The sequence below is a fragment of the Amphiprion ocellaris genome, chromosome 22 (genome assembly GCF_022539595.1).
Source record: "Amphiprion ocellaris isolate individual 3 ecotype Okinawa chromosome 22, ASM2253959v1, whole genome shotgun sequence".
In the NCBI taxonomy this organism is placed as follows: domain Eukaryota; kingdom Metazoa; phylum Chordata; class Actinopteri; family Pomacentridae; genus Amphiprion; species Amphiprion ocellaris.
The window spans coordinates 4,240,005-4,258,403 of NC_072787.1; the positions used below are offsets into that span (position 1 = coordinate 4,240,005).

At 37.9% G+C, this 18,399-nt stretch overlaps 2 protein-coding genes and 1 non-coding gene across 4 annotated transcripts; 2 read left to right on the forward strand and 1 right to left on the reverse strand.

The window, feature by feature from the left end:
- The first annotated feature begins 814 nt into the window (after positions 1–814).
- On the forward strand, positions 815–8,320 carry c22h11orf65 (chromosome 22 C11orf65 homolog). 2 transcript variants are annotated; one of them, XM_035942286.2, is made up of 13 exons: positions 815–872; positions 2,826–2,916; positions 3,017–3,109; positions 3,184–3,237; positions 3,344–3,553; positions 3,660–3,790; positions 5,380–5,517; positions 5,714–5,769; positions 5,876–6,865; positions 7,051–7,227; positions 7,357–7,470; positions 7,561–7,618; positions 7,933–8,320. In XM_035942286.2, the coding sequence occupies exons 1-9, from the start codon at positions 868–870 to the stop codon at positions 5,932–5,934; spliced, it is 837 nt and encodes a 278-aa protein (XP_035798179.2). In that variant the 5' UTR covers positions 815–867; the 3' UTR covers positions 5,935–6,865; positions 7,051–7,227; positions 7,357–7,470; positions 7,561–7,618; positions 7,933–8,320. The 2 variants fall into 2 exon arrangements, with proteins under 2 accessions (XP_035798179.2, XP_023152670.2); XM_023296902.3 differs by lacking the exon at positions 3,184–3,237.
- Positions 8,321–8,455: 135 nt separating this feature from the next.
- On the reverse strand, positions 8,456–8,527 carry trnac-gca (transfer RNA cysteine (anticodon GCA)). Its single transcript has one exon. It is a non-coding gene; the product is annotated as a tRNA-Cys (tRNA).
- Positions 8,528–8,747: 220 nt separating this feature from the next.
- pomp (proteasome maturation protein) lies at positions 8,748–11,554 on the forward strand. The gene is made up of 6 exons (XM_023296900.3): positions 8,748–8,810; positions 9,131–9,228; positions 9,852–9,912; positions 10,828–10,929; positions 11,042–11,135; positions 11,245–11,554. Exons 1-6 carry the CDS (start codon positions 8,808–8,810, stop codon positions 11,310–11,312), a joined length of 426 nt encoding a protein of 141 aa, XP_023152668.1. The 5' UTR covers positions 8,748–8,807; the 3' UTR covers positions 11,313–11,554.
- Positions 11,555–18,399: the final 6,845 nt, after the last annotated feature.

Genomic DNA, 18,399 nt, shown 5'->3' on the forward strand with positions numbered 1-18,399 from the left:
AGAGGATAAGACACTCAAAGAAACAACTTTTTTTCAAGTTTGACATTTGCAACTAAATTTTGAATTTATGGGCCAGGGACAAATCAGTTAGAGAGATTAGAACTTCACTATATTATAATTTTTAAAAAAATATTTACTATAAATATAACGTCAAATTACCTATCAGCAGGAATGTTAAGCCGACAGTAGCTAAGCATTCCAGCAAACTAACTAGCACTACTGCAAGATTATACTGCATAACATTATTAGCTTTGCATAAAGTCAGCTAGTTTGCCTTTCAGACAGACAGAATACACTTTTAGTGCTGGTTAGCTGTTATGTTCGTTCGTGTCAATGGGAGGCTTTCTACTCCATAATTATCTTCCATTAAAAGTCCTGCTCTTGTACTTTCACGTTACAATAAAGTTTTGTTTGTTTGGTTTTTCCTTTCTGACTATTTTCTGCTGTCAAAATTTAACAATAATAACCACTTTTTTTTTTTGGATTTCCTCCCACCCGGAAGGTTATTAGATTTTTTTTCCTCAGAAAATAAAGAAATCCACTATAATCCAAGCAAAGACCTGAAAGTAAAGTCTTCTCGGTTTACTTACCATTTCCTGTTTGCTGAAATTACCCTGTGAGGTCGCCTTTAAAAACGGACTTTTGCCTAAATGCCCCACAGCACTTCTTCTGTGAGTTTTTTCTTGATTAACCAGTGAAAGTACAGTACAACCATCTATGATTAACTTTCATGCCACTGTCAAGTAAATGCTTTTATTTTGACATATTTTTCCGACAAAAATATGCTGCAGCGTCGCTAAGGTGACACGTCACGTTGCTAAAAAGCTGAACTCCTGCTGTCGTCAACTAGCAGCTCCACAGGAGACTATGAGGTAGTATCTGGTTTAGTGCAGTTCACTTATTGTGTGACTAATTTAGTCAGCATGCATCACAATAACGTTTCCATAGTCCGGGTTAACTGTTACAACTTTATGGCTCCATTTGTTAGACTAAAGACTCATTGTAGCCGGTGTTTTATTTAGCTAGCTAACGTTAGCTTATTTTGTTTTCAAATTGTTTTCCGTTATTAAATGTCTGACATCTTGTATATTGTTGTTGTTTAGTATATTACTAATTCACGTAGCAGCTGAATCTCAAAAAGCACTTTGTTTGGTCAATTTTTACAAGCTATCCCAACAAACAGGAACCTTCAGGGAACATTTTCTGAAGGTTCATGTTAGGGAACCTTCACTAGTAACTCATACAGGACGTTTTCATAACTTGGACGTTTCAGTATATTAACATTACACTGAATAACACAGTGAAACCTCTGTTACATATCTGTTTATTGAATTCTGTATCACAACAAACACTTATACACTATACTGTTTCAGCGCTTTCTTGTTTACTGAAGTTAATTTTAACAGCTTGAATAGTTTCTAATATATATATATTTTTAAATGATCAAACATTTTTCTGCGTTAATCTACAAAGTAACCAATTGCTATGACATTTTAATATGCGTAGTAGAGTAAAATATATATCTACATTATCAAGTAATCTAGTGAACTATAAGTTTGAAGAAGCTAAACCAAGGGTGTCAAACATGTGGCCCAGGAGCCAAAAAAGTCCTGCCAGAGGGTCCAATCTGGCCCCCCGTGTAAGAAAGACATTAACTGCAAATTTTAAAACTATGAATTTAAAATAATTTCTAGACCATGACAAGTTCTTTTGATCATAAAGTAAAATACTACATTAATTGCTCTTTTTGTGGCTCATTTTTGTAATGTTTTGTCTTGTTTTTGTTGTTTGTCTTTTTCTTGTCTGACTTTTGTCCTTTGTCTCATGTTTTGTCGTTTTGTGTGTCCTTTTTGTCTCGCTTAGGTTGTCTATTTTTTTTTGTTTCTCGCTTTTGTCATTTTTTGTCTTGTTTTTTTCATTTATGTAATTTTTGTCTTGTTCTTGTCGTTTGTCCATTTTTTTGTTTCTTTGTAACTTTTTGTCTAATTTTCTCTCTTTTTTTCTTTTGTTTCATGTCGTTGGTCTAATTTTTTGTCATTTTGTTTCTCGCTTCATCGTTTTGTGTCTGAGTTTGACACCACTGAGCTAAAACAACAACAAAAAACACTTTAAAGTACTTACTTCTGGATTGTACTTGAGATGCAGAATGTAAATAAATGTAGCTACTTCCCACTACTGGCTCTCATAAAAACATGATTCCCCTTGTGGAAAAGTGCTATATCTGTTAAACTTGAAACACACAAAAGCACTCTCCTGAGTCACTGTTAAATGTAATATTGTGAACAATGTGGTGAGTAACAAGGTTTGTCCAGATTCTTAAAGGAGAAGCACAAATGTAACAGCTTTTATAGTGGCAAAGACTCAGGGATTTCTTTTCAATGGTCAGGATACACAGTTTTGTAAATTTAACTCTTTAATGAGTTTTAAGAAATCCTGAGTCCAACTTACCAAAGTCCAACTTACAAAAAAACCTTGAGAGATTTGAGGATATCTCCTGAGGTGGACATCAAGTTTCCTTCTGACCCCCTTTCTTGGAATTTTATGCAACCTACATGCAAACATGTTGAGCTAGTTGAATGTAAAAACTAAGATAAATTCGTTATCCTAGAGGTAGAAATGCAGAAACATAGAACAACCAAATAGATCATTTAAATAATATGTTTTTCCACACTCCTTATCAGACACATTATTCAAAATTTTAGCAACAGGGGTTTGCAGCTTCACTACATGACTGTAAACATTCTGCAAAATGAAAAACTTAAAATCCAACCACATCTGACTGTCTGCACTATCCTCTTCTTGTCCCTCTTCTCATTTCTCTGTAGCTTGCAGCAGGACGAGCCCTTGGAGCCCCAGCAAGACACTATGCAGCTGGTGGCAGCCAGAATAATTCAGAGGGCCTGGAGAACATATGTGGTATGCTGCTGCTGCTGCTGTGGGAAAACAGACCCTTTCTTATGCATAAATTAAAGTACAAAGGCATAAAGTAAAACTCTGTTTCCTACCTACATTGCAGTGCAGACACGTCTTCACATATTTGAAAGGGCTGATCAGCGAATACAACCAGCAGGATCCACAGACAGTCCTCAGATCTGTCAATCCTCGAGAGGTAACAGAATGCTGACCTCCAGAAATTAGAAACAACTAATGAAACAGAAATTCAGTCTGACTTCGCTGTGGCAGGCAGAGTTGTTGGATGCTGCCGCTGGGGTGTTTATTAGATTTCGACTTGGCGGGGTAAGACCAAATGACGGAAATAGTGGCAACAACTTATATATACATGAATATATATATAATAAAGCAGACACACCTGCTAACATAAAGCGTATGCTTTTTTGTTCAGATCACCTTTCCTCCTCACATCTATTACAAGATCTTCACCTATCGGCCCATCACGGATTTATGTGCCAGCAGTCCAAGGGACTACAGCAAGCTGGAAATGAAGAAGCTTGGTGCCCTGCAGACCAGCAGTAGTGGTCCTCCTACACAGGAGGATCGATCAGGGTGGTACCAGCGTGTGGAGAACAACACCTGGAGGCAGTTCTGTAGCAAGGTAAAGAGCAAAGATACAAGATAAACAGCTACCAAGTCAATTCACCTGTTAGCTACTAAAAAAGAATGATTAAAATCTGTGTTCTTGTGCTTCTTCTCTCTGATAGATGGTTTGTGTAGATAAGAACACAGAGATCGGTGCCCAGAAAAAAATGGACTTTCACTATTCTAAGTTACAGCGGAAGAAGGATGTAGAAAAGTGGAAGAAAAGACGGAAAATTGAATGGCTGAAGAAAATGTGAGTATTAGTAGGTCTGGGAGAGCTGAGATCACAGTCAGCATTTCATCAGATTACTGTGTGCCAATGGGAGCCTCTGTAGTGGCGGCTAAACAACTTAATGCATGGCCTCAAATAGTAATTACAAGATAAACATAAATGCGAGCTATCACTTTATCATTTATCATACTCACACAGCCAGAAATGGAATGTCACACAGCTTTATTGTGAACAAAACAAAGCCTTGACTTGCAGGGGTGGACTGGCCATCTGGCATACTGGGCACTGTCTACAAACTACTGGTCATACTGGACCAAGTAGGGCTGGAGCAGCAAAGCCTCGTGTATACACTGAACTGAACAAGAGTATAAACAAGGTTCTCCACACATCTTCCTGCAAAATACAGTTAAAAAAAAGCCTCAGCCTGAGGACAGTTCCAGAGAGCAGACAGCTTAATTCACAATTCCAGCCCCCTTTTTGTACTTTGAAGAAACACCCATTTTATTGCTAAGATGTCAGTTTTTCCTCTTACATGAAGAGCTAGAATAACTGCTTTGTGTTTGTATGCCTCCGTCAACCAGTCAAATTGCAGGTTCCTTCTATCTGTTCTTCTGTTTCTGACCTGTGGTGCTGAATAACGGCCAGATAAAGTGTGTTTCCAGAACATTAGGATGTTGCAGTGAAATAGCCTTTAGGATATAAAGTGTGATGGTTTCATATTTTTGTTTTATTACATATTTGTGTAAAATTTTGTCATAATTAGTGGAAAAATTTAGATTTACAGCCCAAAGTGGCCAGATAGATAGACATAAAGACATAATGCTTCCAGTCTCTATTAAAGGATACTTAGTTTTGTGTTAACTGATGTCAGATTGAAATTAACAGTTCAACAGCAGCACGAGGAACTGATTCTTTTTTTCACTGGATTTTGTTCATATACTGTAGACTCAGTCTGCAACATGTCACATGAATATGCATGAAAATAGCCACTTCTTTTTTATTGACACTTTACATAATTTCATAGAAAATAGTTTCACATTTCACTTCTTCATGTTCATGGTAGAGCTGCACAGTGGTTTGGTGGTTAGCACTGCTGCCTTGCAGCTAGAAGATCCCTGGTTTGCGTCCCGGCCTGGACCTGGAATCTTTCTGCATGGAGTTTGCATGTTCTCCCTGTGCATGTGTGGGTTTTCTCCAGGTTCTCCAGCTTCCTCCCACAGTCCAAAACCATGCTCAGGTTAATTGGTGACTCTAAATTGGTAGGTGTGAGTGTGCTTGGTTGTCTGTCTCTATGTAGCCCTGCGATAGACACCCTAAGTCAGCTGGGATAGGCTCCAACCCTCCTTTGACCCTAATGAAGATTAAGTGGTGTGTAGATAATGGATGTTTATGCTAGAATTAGACAAGATCGATACCACTTTCATATCACAAAATACTATCTTCAGCTGCTGGTTGTAGATTAGCAAACTGAGTTGGGAATAAAACTACCCAGGCTCTTTGTGAACCGCACCTCTTACTAACTGACGCATAATAGTTTATTTGCTGTTTAATGTACAGTTCTCTGAGAAAACACTTTTTCCTAATCGTTGGTCTGTCTCTCTTTTATACAGGTATCAGCAGGGTCGAATGGAGGAACAGAATTCAGTTCTGGAAGTGATGAACAACATCGATGAAATAGATGATGATGAAATCCTGGACTGGGAGGTGGACGAGCTCCTGGCCTGGACCGACACTCTAAGCTTTGACGAGTAAGACCCTCTACTCAGTGTCAGCTGCTGCAGAAAGTGTTTTTTTACTTATGTTTTCTGACAGACTCTTTTTAAACCAAGTCAAAGCTTGTGTTTTCTGCTGACCTGCTCTATGAGGCATTTCCTCCCTATATGCTGTTTTTATCTGCATTATTTTATGATGCATCCTAGCAGTTTGCTCTTTTTCCCTCTGCAGTTATTTTGAAGACTGGTATCAGTTGCCCTGCAGTCACTCCTGTGAGCTGAGCCAAGGTAAAAATATTCCTCTTTTACGGAACTTTTTTGTTCTCTTTGGATGGCCTAGTGTACAGTCTCCTACACTGCTATCTGCTGAATCCTTTTTTTCTTCTTCTTACAGATGTTCCTTCATATCCACTCCAGATAGATCCATTTTTGTTATCTGATGAAAAAAGTTAGAACAGAATAAAGTCAAACTGGAAGATGGCACACAAACCATTGTAATCACAAATTATAATTCCAAAGAACTGCAAGCTTTTTGTTTCATGCAATCTAGCTGCAGTGTCATTTTAAAATCCTAAAACAGGATCACTTTGATTGTCTTGTGATTTTTGCTATTCGGGTAGATAAGGAAGTCACATTCTGTGTTATTCATCAGTAGAATGAGTGTTTGTGTGAGATGAATCTCTTGAAATCAACAGCATTGGATCTAATCTCTGACATCAAAACAGATCAAACTGCTGGTTTCTGATGGTTCATCTGAATATAACAAAATATGGGGCGTCATTTGTTTGTTTTGCATAGTTGCGGCCCAACGTTGAAACTTGATCAAAGGCATGAAGATGTGTTTCATGATCTTTTCTTGTAATTATGTATGAAAATTCATCTTCAAAAAGGCTGTAGGAAGAAAAAATGAAACAAGGAGTTGACAGTATGGCACACGTTTAGTGACCAATATGAATACGTATGTTTTCATAGTGTAAATCATTCGAAAAGATCCTGTTTCATCGTAATTGTGATTAAGTCTTTTAAAGCTGTTCTACTCTTTAACATGTTTCACTCTGTTACAATGTTTTACAGTCAGTTTTTGCGTGACATGAACATCAAGCTTCAAACTGATTGTAACCTCAGACCGCTGTCTCTTCCCACAAAATAGGTTTCTGGTGAAATTTGAATCTTTTTGCATAGTTGTTATACAAATGTATGGTAATTCAGGTTTTTGCATGAGCTGATGAAAGAAGGAGAGCCGGATAGATATAAAAGAGCAAGTTTGTGGGGTTAGAGGATCATTTTGTAGGGATCGGTCGACTTTGTTGAAGAAGAGGAAGAGGGATCTCAGCCCAAGACTCGACAGATCAAGCTACAAGTGACTTCTTTTCCAGCTTTACAGGTCAGGTGATTGAAATTTGATTTTGCTATACCTTGAATAATCTAATTTGTTCCCTCTAAATGTGTATTTTTCTGTTCTGTTAATGAAGTGTGTTCCTCAAGGCTCATACAGAAGAATACGATGAATTGCTGCTAGCAACTGACTCATCTCCCATTCTGTCTTTTTCTTCTCTCTCCTTCCTTCAGCTCTGTAGCACCAAACCAAAGCAGCTGAAATGGCCAACGTGAAAACCAGTGAGGCTGGCAATTGGGTCAGATCTCTTACTCAGGAGTCCCACAAGGCCAAAGAGTTCTCTTACTGCCCGTACAGCCAGCTCAGAATGGGATCAGCCCTGCTCACAGAGGTGTGAAAGATCTTCACAGGTATGTCATGTTAGTTAACATCTGACGTTTTTAAACCCAGGTTACCAAATGTTACTGTGATAAATGACAAACTGGATGTTTGAAGAAGTTAAAAGTCATCTTAGTTTTTTGTTTTTGTTTTTTTGCTAGGCTGCAGTGTTGAAAATACCTGCTTCTCCTTGGGCCTGTGTGCAGAGAGGACTGCCATAAACAAGGCCGTGTCTGAGGGATACCAGAAATTTAAAGCGATATTGCCATTTCAAGGTACTTGTTTTACTGTTTTTGTGAAACGGGGCATGTATGACAAATTTGTACTGTCAGATCAGACTGATACTAAGAGGTTATTCTTTGCAGTGACCTGGAGGACCGAGTCATCGCTCCCTGTGGGGCCTGCCGACAGGTCATGAGAGAGGTAATGCAGTTCAATAGCATGTTCAAGGCAGTTCTGGTCACTATTAAAGAGGAAATATAGTTCAGATGACTGGAAATATCTCATATAACAGCACATTGGTGAGCACATTGGTTGAATTTGCTTGAATATTGACGCAGTTGTGCCCTTTCAATAATAATAAATTTATTATTGAAAAGTCTTTATTTGTATAAAAGAACACGCTAATTTTCGGCAGTATGAGTAAACATTATATCATTGCATCTCCTGCATGTGAGAATGCTCACTTGATTTGAATATTGCCCTAATCTTTGATACTCATCTCTCTCTTCTAACAGTTTGGCGACATGCCCGTCTTTATGACCAAGGTAGATGGATCCTACACCATGATGACATTAGAGGAGCTGCTTCCATTGTCGTGGGGCACTGAATACCTGAAGAAATAGCCTTTCCAAAAGGCAAATACGTTGCATGGATGAGTGCTTTTATTAGCCCACTTAAAGAATCCACACTAGTCCAGTTGCTTTTCTCTCACCAAATTATTATAAAAGGCAAGAGGCAAGAGATTGTTTAGTCATGACTTGTTTGCATAATGACCATTTTATGATATTAGATGTGTTGACATCATCATTTAGTGCATAAAGTTGTTATGTATCAAGTGGTAAGCAAACAGAAGTATGTGTGAACATTCAAGAAACAAAAATAAAGATTGTCAGATGGGGTAAAGTTTGACTATGAGTTGTCATTATTTTACTATGTATTTTGAATAAAGGTTTACCTTCCGAGGTTGTATTTTTCTGACAGAGCTGTCATCACTGTCAAACTGATTATATAGTGTTTTTTTATTGATGTTGAGAAAAGAGGGGGCACCCGGATTTGAACCGGGGACCTCTTGATCTGCAGTCAAATGCTCTACCACTGAGCTATACCCCCTGTTGTAAACGTCTTTCCATGCACTCCTTTTAAAGAAGTAGGTCACCGTGAGTTGCTATGTGGTTCCAAGGTTCCGAATTATTATGGAATTTCAATGTAAATAATAAACCATTACCGTCAAAACAATTAACCACAAGGTACGTGTCAGTATTAGAATTCCGCTCTCTCTTTATGTTTAGTAGAAACTGTGTCGCGGCTTATGCGGATGTGTCGTCATGAACGCGCGACGCAACCGGAAATTCAATTCTACAGAACAGAAAGTAGAAGAAACGGAATCACAATGGTACGTTAGCATTTCTATGTCATATATTATTTGTATCATTTTAATACAAGTAACGACTATTGTCTTGTTTTCTGTAGTCATTTGCATAATTACTTAGCCTCCCTGCAGTGTCGTCTGTGTCCTTATTCTTTCTGAAACTGCGTGGCTGTGAATTTGATTAGTCACTGGAGCTAATGCTAGTTAGCGCTACGGCTAGCTACGAAGCTCCCGGTAAAGAGTTAGCTGGATACATTCAGTTTGAGTGTTTGTAACTTATGTATATATTGAATAAATGTTGGCAAATGTAAGTGGTAAATGGGAGTACTATTTGGTTGTTACAGAACACCAGAGGTCTCCGCTCTCAGCTGAAAGACAGCGTCCCTGTGGCCGGGATGTGTCCACAGGGAGCTTACGGAGTGCAGGACTCACTGCGAAGCGGGTAAGAAACTGTCAGAGATAATAACAACAAAAAATGCGGTTATAATGTTGTAAGCACTGCATATATGTCACAGCGAATAAACAACCACGTCTAAGGTATCCCTATGTACACACTCATTATTGTGCTGATGTATTAGTTCCTAATAAGCTGTGACGTGATAAACTCTCTGCCTAGTAACTTACTAGTTAATGTATTCGTGACAACAGCTGCAATGAATAATGGGCCAGTTGTCAACTAATAAATTGACTGTCCACTGTTTTGAAAGTCAATTGAACATTTTGAATAATTTTTAAAGAAAAAAAAGTCAAAATTCTCAGTTTCCAGCTCCTTGAATTTGAATATTTTCTGCTTCTTTATTCCTTTATTACAGTAAACTGATATTTTTTGGTTGTGAACAAAACAATTTGACATTTGAAGATTTCATATTAAAAAAAATTCTAATTGACATCTTTGAGTGGTTTTTGATATGTTGTAGATCAAATAACTTACCAATTAATTGGGGGAAAATGTAGATTAATCAACAATAGTAATAATCATTTCTTGTTGTTGTATTCTTGATTATATTAAATGTACATGATACTGTTTATAATCAGTTTTTTTTTTTTGTTTGTTTTGCTGAGCAGCTTTACCAGTGTAAAGAATGAGCTTCTTCCCAGCCACCCGCTAGAGCTGTCTGAAAAAAATGTAAGTCCCCTGAAGTCTCAGAATGTCATGAATGAACCTCAAGTTAGAGCACCTGTACAACTCACTTGGCTTTTTAATTCTGTTCAATTAATGAAATCTTGTCATTCAGACATACGTCGCTTTTACGTAATGTTCCCCATGGCTTTATTAAGTCATGTCCATCACAGAGAGTCACAGTATTCATGCCATATTTATCATACAGGGAAGATTTAACATTGCACAGTCCCCCAAGAAGTGTGTAATACATGATAATGCACTAATAAACGGAAATAAAATCTAAATGAATAACACACTTATTAAACTGTCCAGTAACTAATAGCCTAGTTAATTTGTGATTTCTTTAACACTGAATATTCTGTCCATGTGTGATGATAACTTCTATTTTATCAACAGTAAAATAAAAATACATTGATAGTGAAGATAAAGCTCTGTGAATAATTCATATTATTATAAGTATCTAATGAAGTCTCTGCTGTGATGCAAGATGTATGAGGACACACAGCTCTCTCTGTTTGGAGACGCTGATGTGGATCAATCAAACTAGCGGAAAGGAGTTTCTGAAAGGTTGCTTTGAGTTAGAGCTCTACTCAGGCCTTAAATGTTTGTCTTCATCAAATATTTCAGTGGCATGTGGTGAGAAAAATTTCTATTGTGTCTTGAATCCTCAATTATAAATATACAGGGTTTCTGCAGGGCATTAAAAGACATTAATAGTCATTAAATTGATTTTGTGAAAATTAAAGCCTTAAATGGCATTAAAAATCATTTAAATTTGACTGGCTGATTTCTTCAGAAACCCTGATACAAAACCTCATTTTATTTTCATTTCTCCACTACAGTGTGGACAGAAATGAGTACATAAATGATGGTGACGGTGTGGTTTTTGACTGTTTTGTGGGTTTCTGTGGTGTGCAGTTCCAGCTAAACCAGGACAAGATGAACTTCTCCACACTCAGAAACATCCAGGGTCTTCATGCTCCTCTCAAACTGCAGATGGAGTACCGGGCAGCCAGACAGGTGACTGTAGTCCACATCCTGAACATTCTTCTAATTTTGTTTTTCCACTCTCTTCAGTCATTTTAAGGTTTACCTTTCTTCCTAAACTTGACGTCCGCTGCTTTTCCTTCAGATCCAGCGTCTGCCGTTCTTACAGAGCTCACACTTGGCTCTCGACACACTGCGGGGCAGTGACGAGGCCATCGGTTTCGAGGACATCCTCAACGGTGAGAACCTCGTCCTTTTTTTTTTTTTTTTTTTTTTACACTTTCATTGTCACTTATGTTACCGTGAAGCCTAACCGCCACTCTGCGTTTGTGTCCTGTTGCTTTGCAGATCCAGCCCACAGTGAAATGATGGGCGAGCCACACATGATGGTGGAGTACAAACTGGGGTTGTTGTGAAAGAAGGACACACAAGATCCACACATAGATTAGCTTATTATGTCTGCATACATTTATCAACAAAAACTCAGCTGCTGCACAGTTGAAGTGACTAGTTTTGGGCAGGGAATGGGCTTGACGGGTGAGTGTGTGATGAGTTTGTAAATTACATGTGGGGCGTTAAAACGGTCACATTCATGGCTGTTTTTGTATGATTCCAATCCGGTTGTTATTTCTAATAAACCTCATAACCTTCCTCACGATGTGGCTTTGTTTGATCACTTATTTAAATGTTTGGGTTGAAGTTGTGTTCATATTGTCACTATGAAGATTGTGTGGTCACCAAAAGAAAGTATTAACGTGTTGATCAGACTGTGATGGAACACCAGATGAACTGTAACACCTTTTACAAATGCTGATCTGTAGTTGTGTTTGCACCATTTCCTTTTGGTCGTGCTTAGAAGCATGAAGACGATGGTGCCCTCCAGAGGTTTGCTAAGAGAAAGACAATTTTTTAGATTTAGATCTTTGTCTTTTGACAACTGAATTTGCAATCAAAACAAACTCAGACAACAATAGAGACTATTTTTACCTGGAATTTCATGCTGTTTTAATGCATATACACTTCCAGTCAAAAATTTGGACACACCTTCTCATTCAATGGTTGTTAATTTTTTATACATTGTACATTAATACTGAAGACATCAAAACTATAAAAGAATACATATGGAATTATGTTGTAAACAAAAAGTTAATCTTCAGTATTTACAGTGTAGAAAATAATACAAATAAATAAGGATTGAATGAGAACTTTTGACTGATAGTGTACATTTCATCAGTTTGTATGAAGAGCATAATGTCTTTTTTTTCCAGAAAATAAGTTAATATATTTTTAAAAATCCTGTTTTATGGCACAATAGTCAGTCACCTGCCTTCACTTCTTCAGTCTCAGGGTTTAAATCTGTTTGTCCACCTGATGAAAGCTTGTGTTGCTCTGTAGTGTGTCTGGAGTCTTTGTTTTGTTGCAGGATGATCGAGATGGAAAAACTCATCCAGCTGCTGCCACCATCTGTTCTAGTATCGGCAAAGAAGAGAAGAAGCTGCCATGTACACCCAGGCTTCACATGTCACTGGTGAGGAACTGGAAAGGATTGAGCTGCAGGTACATCCCTTTTTTCTCCTCACTTTTGGCTTTCCATCACTTTGGTAATGGATCTCTGTCCAGAAAGCTTCATAAACCTGCAAGAGTTTTCTTGTCTTTTCCATTCTTCACTTGTTTTCTCCTCTTACAGATGAACTATTTTCAGTCATTGTATCTGTTTTTTTTTTTACTTTTAAACACCAGAAAGTGGCAGAAATCTATATAACACGATTATGTGAAATAGAGTACAGCGGAACACATTCCTCCTGAAAGATTTCTATATTTTTAGAAACCATATTTTCATTTTACTTAGCCATTGATACTTACTGGAACAATCAAAGCGCTGCACATTAGATTTTTCTGGGCAAAGATGGCTCTAAGAGGCTGTTTTAAGATACAGCAGCTCCTGTTAATCAAAATGAGGTTGTAGTGATTACATTGAGTCATTCATCATTAAATTGATGACTTATTGAATGAATGGTGGAGAAAAGTTCTGTGTCAGAGATGTTTTTTTCTCTCATTGTATGGGATAAAATGACTAATATAACAGCATACATGAATAACTCAAGTGACACACCAATCAGCCACTACTTTAAACCACTAGCAGGTGTAGTGAATAACAACAATTATCTCCTTACCATGGCACCTGCCAGCGGGTGGGATATTCTAGGCAGTAAGTGAACAGTCATTCCAGGTACCATGTAAACCCCTAAATGCCTGATTTATTCCCCTGTGGCTTCTTTCAGCAGGATGCTGCTTCCTGCCACGCTGCAAACATTGTTCAGGAAAGATGTGAGGAACACGACCAAGAGTTCAAGGTGTTAACTTGGCCTCCGAATTCTTCAACCTGATCAAGAGCCTTAAAAATGAATCCTGTCCTTTGAGGCCACAACCAGGACTTAAAGGTTCTGCTGCTTGATGTCTGATACCACAGGACACCTTCAGAGGTCTGTGGAGTTCAAGTCTTACTGGATCAGTGCTGTTGTGACAGTAAAAAGTAGATCTAAACAATATTAGGAAGAGGTTTTAATGTGAATTCTTGTGATCAGTGCTTCCTTTAATGTGATTGTATGTTTTGTTGTTGTTTATTTTAGAGAGTAAAAAAGATGGAGATGTTCTTATTTTAAAACGGCATTAGAACGGGGGTAATAAGTAATATCACCACATGTTAATGGAAAAATATACTGCACCTAAAAAATTTAATGAAAATTCTATATTGCACATGGAAGTGAAACATGGCACGTTATCAAAAAGCTGCAAATGAGAATGAAGTGTTACACATGATGATGAAATACTACACCTGACACTTGATGGGAACCCAAAAAATACCTCAGCTTTCCATGTGATACTAAATGTTGGAAGTAAAACACAAAAAAACACAAGTTTACAAAGTTCATTTTAGAATTGTGTTTCATATAAATCAGTCTTCACCAGAAGTACAAACCATTTTCAATTCCGCCCTTTTGCCATATATTGACACTTCTCCAGTTACATGATTGCATGAAAAAGCTTTGGCTAAATGTGTAAGACTAATTACGTGTAAGATTCCAGCTAAAACCAGGATTATTTTTTATCTTGAAAGCTGATACAGTGATTTTGAACTGCAGTCACTATTTGTAATATTTTTTATATCACTGCATGTTTGTTAAATCATTCTTAATTAATATTTAAATATTTGGCTTTGATTATGTCACATTAAAAGAAACAAAAGGCTAGTCAAAGCCGGTGGTGAGGGAGGGGAGAGAAGAAACGTAGAGGTTCTGTAACTCACTGTAGCAATCAATTGAAATCTCACCACCATCGGACCAACCAGTAAAGGCGTTTGAGCCTGCGCGTATTTATAGTACTTCCCACACACGACGGTCTAAAACGTGGTTGTGAATTTTCAAAAAAACAGTTTTTCAGAAGCGCATATGGATAATCTAAACAAGTCCAAAGCACTGATGCGAATTAAACACATTTATTGTGGCTAATTAGACGGTGTCGTCGATTTTTCAACATGCTCTGGGCAGCAAAGCATGCTGGGGAAATGACGTAGTGCAATGGGAGGAGATGCCAAACAAAGTGTATGCAGCGCTCATTTACACTAAGTATTAATGTCTCTAAGAGCTCTAAGAGAATACAGCGATAATTAAAGTATGGTCTAATTGCAATAGAGTGCGATGACGAGGCTGTACAGGGAAAAAAAACATTTACTCCTGCCGCTACGGTGGCTGACGAGTGTCGAGAGAGAACTCCGCCAGCCCGTAGTGCGCATGCGCGAGTCAACACTATGTTCTGCCCGTTTCAAGAGCACTGTGATATGTACTTACAAATGAAATAGTACGACAGACTGGTCTGAAATAACGTTAATATTTTAATTAGTGCGGCGATATTTTAACATACCACAAAACAACACAGGTACGTGTGAAATGTTCTAAATGTGCAGAGGGCTTTGAACAGGAGCCAATGAACTTAAGGGTTTGTGAGTTTAAATTAATGAATCTATCATTGAAATGAAGAGATGCCATATGCACATTTAAGTAAATTACTTCCTTAAAAAAGAGGACGGAGGCGTACATTATAACTACTTGTGTGTGTGGTTACTTTGGAGGGATGCTATTAAAAGATAAAAGTTAATCTAAAAAAGAAAAATATCTGAAAGCATTAGAGTGTCTTAGGGCACTGTTATCCTTTGTTTAGAATTGTCACCTGATTGTACTTTACATAAATAATAATAATACATTTAATAACAGAATGTAGGAAACTAAGTGTTTGATGCTCACAATTTCTGACCCCTTGCTTCATCAGTGCCAGCGTTCAAATGAAGTGTTCAAATCAGAAACTCTAAAGCAACATTTTAAATAGATGTTTTCATGAGTTACTGTATTCCTGGCCTCAAGCCCCCTGACAGAATATTCCACAATTTAGCGGATTACTTTAATGCACCCAACTGTTTGCTGATGCAACCCTACAACATCTGATGAAATGGCGTATCTATAGAGAAGCTTCACCCCCTATGATGTGATTTGTTTTGGTTGTTATTATGCGGGAATATGTGGAACCTCACTATTGATTAAAAATTCATGTGATCCACTCCACTGGGGAATGCTGAATCAGTATTTTCCATCATAAACAACTCACACTTTAAAGCTACTTTGATCGTGTTAACGCAGCAGACAGCCTGGAGATGTGCCATAACTGGCACATAGCATTATGTGGCCTGAATAAGGTTTAGGAGGTTCTACAGCTACCATTGTATAGTTTAGTGGGCTTCATATTTGTGATGTAAAATGTGTCTTTGGAGTCAGAGCTGGCATTCCTGTTGGGCCTGTTGTGGTTGGTCAATTTAGTAATATTCAGGAGGAAAACAGAGTGTGAGCTGACTGAAATTCTAGTACCCACATGATCAGAAGTTTTAATAACTGTGGAATTTTGCTTTGTTAAGTTTGCTAGTTTTGTCTCAAACATCTGAGAAAGGTCCAAGAACTCACTTGCTTTATTTAATGCCAGTTGCTACTGCTCAAAATAACATGTGACTAACTTGTAACTTGTCAGCATCTACATGAATGCTACACATGAATTGACACAATGAGTTAGATCTTATTAACATGAGGATAAAACATCTTTGTTGTTTTTTTTTAAGAGAAGTCTAAATCTAAGCAAGAAACACTGAGAGACCATATTCATAAGTGTAATATGCAATGGGAACGCATTTTGAAATGGTCGCTATTTGTCCTCATCACTTTTATGATGTGTAGTTTTTACAAAACAATCTTTCAAAATAGCCAGCACCAAGAAACACGTAATTCATTGTAAATATAGAGTTAACACATATTTGTACTCCTGAGCTGTGGATGGAACATGTGGTTCCTCGGTGGCTTCATAGGAGTAAGAAACCACTGCACTCCCAACGAGAGGACCAGAAAGCTTGAAAAGGTAAAAATGTTCTCGCATAGTAATATTTGAACTCCATGCTCAGAATGAGTCACGACTAATCGTACTTGACTTATGAACAATGTTCCCTGTAATTTTTCCTGAGTCTGAGCAAACACACAAACTCCCTGAGCGTCCCTTGGACCACTGTGAGCAACATCAGACGTGTGCACTGTGGTCACACCAGCATCACATCCATTCAAGTTACATGGTTCATTAAAAGAATCAAATTACAGCATTTACATTTCTGTTAAAACACTTTGTCAACAGGAGCCAGTTGAAGGCTGCAGTGATTTTAGTGACACTACAATGTATAAGAGTGAAGTTATTGAATATTTGTCTCTCTTTACTGTTGCAGCGGTTTTGCAAATTGCAGACGGACCCTGTTCACTCCATAGACACCAATGTTATTCCTGTAGCTTGAAAGACAGCTACTTTTGATAAAACTGGGCTTGTAGCACATTGTCTGCCTTGCAACAATGGGAAAGAGGCACCGTTTATGTTTTGACAACCTATATCTAATGAGTTATTGATGCTGGAAGTCTGAATCTGTGAATATTTTTCCAACTTTACTGAACTTGGGGCCACTACCACCTAAGGAGTGATATATTTAATTTTGAAAAAAGCATTTAGCCATACTTAAAGCTTTAAGTGCTTTATTAACACGGAACTAAAAATTTTGTATTGTTTTATTATCACAGGTTCTGTCTGAAAAGAGGTGGCATCATTTTAAACAGTGAAATCAAACTAATAAAATGTAATGACCAACCAGTGAGCAATACTGGATTCTGCAAAAACATAAACAACTTTTTTAAAAATCTAAATCGTATCTTAACACAGTTAATGTATTAACTTATTTATGTGTGTATGCATGTATTTATTGATTTATTTAGTACTGTTAACATATCACAGTTCTGAGTGAATTTTTCTTAAGATAGACAAAGGCCATTTATTGATTACATATAGGCTGTTAAATGTTGATTAAAAACTAAAAAGCATTTTAAAAAAAAACAACTTAGGCATTTATTGAGTCACTAAAATACTGTAGAGTACAGACCACATCAGCATGATTATAAGCATCCTCTGGTAAATGAACAACCAGATACTGATGTCTCTCACCATATGGACTTCAGGAGATGACTGGGGGATGATAAACTGTGACCTACTGGTTGGGTTCTCTCTGTTCTCATGTTTCTTACATGTTTGTCCCCTGACAGCCGGGTCCTAATGTTTTTTGAGCAACACACCATACTATGACGTTTTTACAATGATGGTTCTACTATGGAACCAGTTTGACATGTTCAGGTGTTCTTTGTGTGAAAACTCAGAGATTTCAGGGATCAGAAGGTGGTTTTCAACTTTCTTTATTAAATTTCTGCTTCAACTTTAAACTAAATTTCCTTCACTAACCCAGCCCTCTGGACTTCCAGGAAGGTGTGTTCCTATTGGCTGTCCAGGTGGCTGTGTTCCTATTGGCTGTCCAGGTGGCTGCTTGGTGTTATCAGGAACACCTGAGCAGCTCAGTGTCTTCCTGCTTTATTTAGCTGCAGACAAACATTTCCTCTGGTTCTCTTCACCAGTGAACCGGGTTTGGCTCCATTGCTTTAGTTTGTTCTTTAGGCGTTGGCTTGCAGCTTCCAGCAGTAAAATCGTCTTTAATGTGTTTCTTGGTGTGTTTTAGGGCTTTGTACTGGATAGTTGTCTTGGTAAATGTGGTTCTTTAGCCACAGTTAGCACATGGTGTTAATGTGTGCAGTGATTAGTGGATTTGGTGCAGCTGAGTTGTGTCTTTATCTTGGCTGTAGTGAGTCTTCAGAGGTTTCTGCTCAGACACATTCTGTATTCTTGTTTGTGAACCAGCGTTGGTTGTCCAGAAGGTAAGAGTTCCTGTCCTGATTCTCTGTTCTCAGAGGTTCTCTGGTAGGCTGCAGGAGACTTTAGCGTTTGGGTTGTGTTAGTTTGGTTTTTGTATGGTTTCATTTGGACGACTATCTTGAGGCCCCTCCATGTGGTTTAGTGAGGTTTTCTGAACAGTTCTACAAAGCAGCCTGC

What these genes read in the sequence shown, in the direction of transcription:
- c22h11orf65 (XM_035942286.2), top strand. An exon ending in GATCTGTCAATCCTCGAGAG is followed by an intron (nt 3,110 to 3,183) that starts GTAACAGAATGC and finishes TCGCTGTGGCAG; the next exon opens with GCAGAGTTGTTGGATGCTGC. An exon ending in GGAGGCAGTTCTGTAGCAAG is followed by an intron (nt 3,554 to 3,659) that starts GTAAAGAGCAAA and finishes TCTCTCTGATAG; the next exon opens with ATGGTTTGTGTAGATAAGAA.
- pomp (XM_023296900.3), top strand. An exon ending in CAGGACTCACTGCGAAGCGG is followed by an intron (nt 9,229 to 9,851) that starts GTAAGAAACTGT and finishes TTTGCTGAGCAG; the next exon opens with CTTTACCAGTGTAAAGAATG. An exon ending in TAGAGCTGTCTGAAAAAAAT is followed by an intron (nt 9,913 to 10,827) that starts GTAAGTCCCCTG and finishes TGTGGTGTGCAG; the next exon opens with TTCCAGCTAAACCAGGACAA.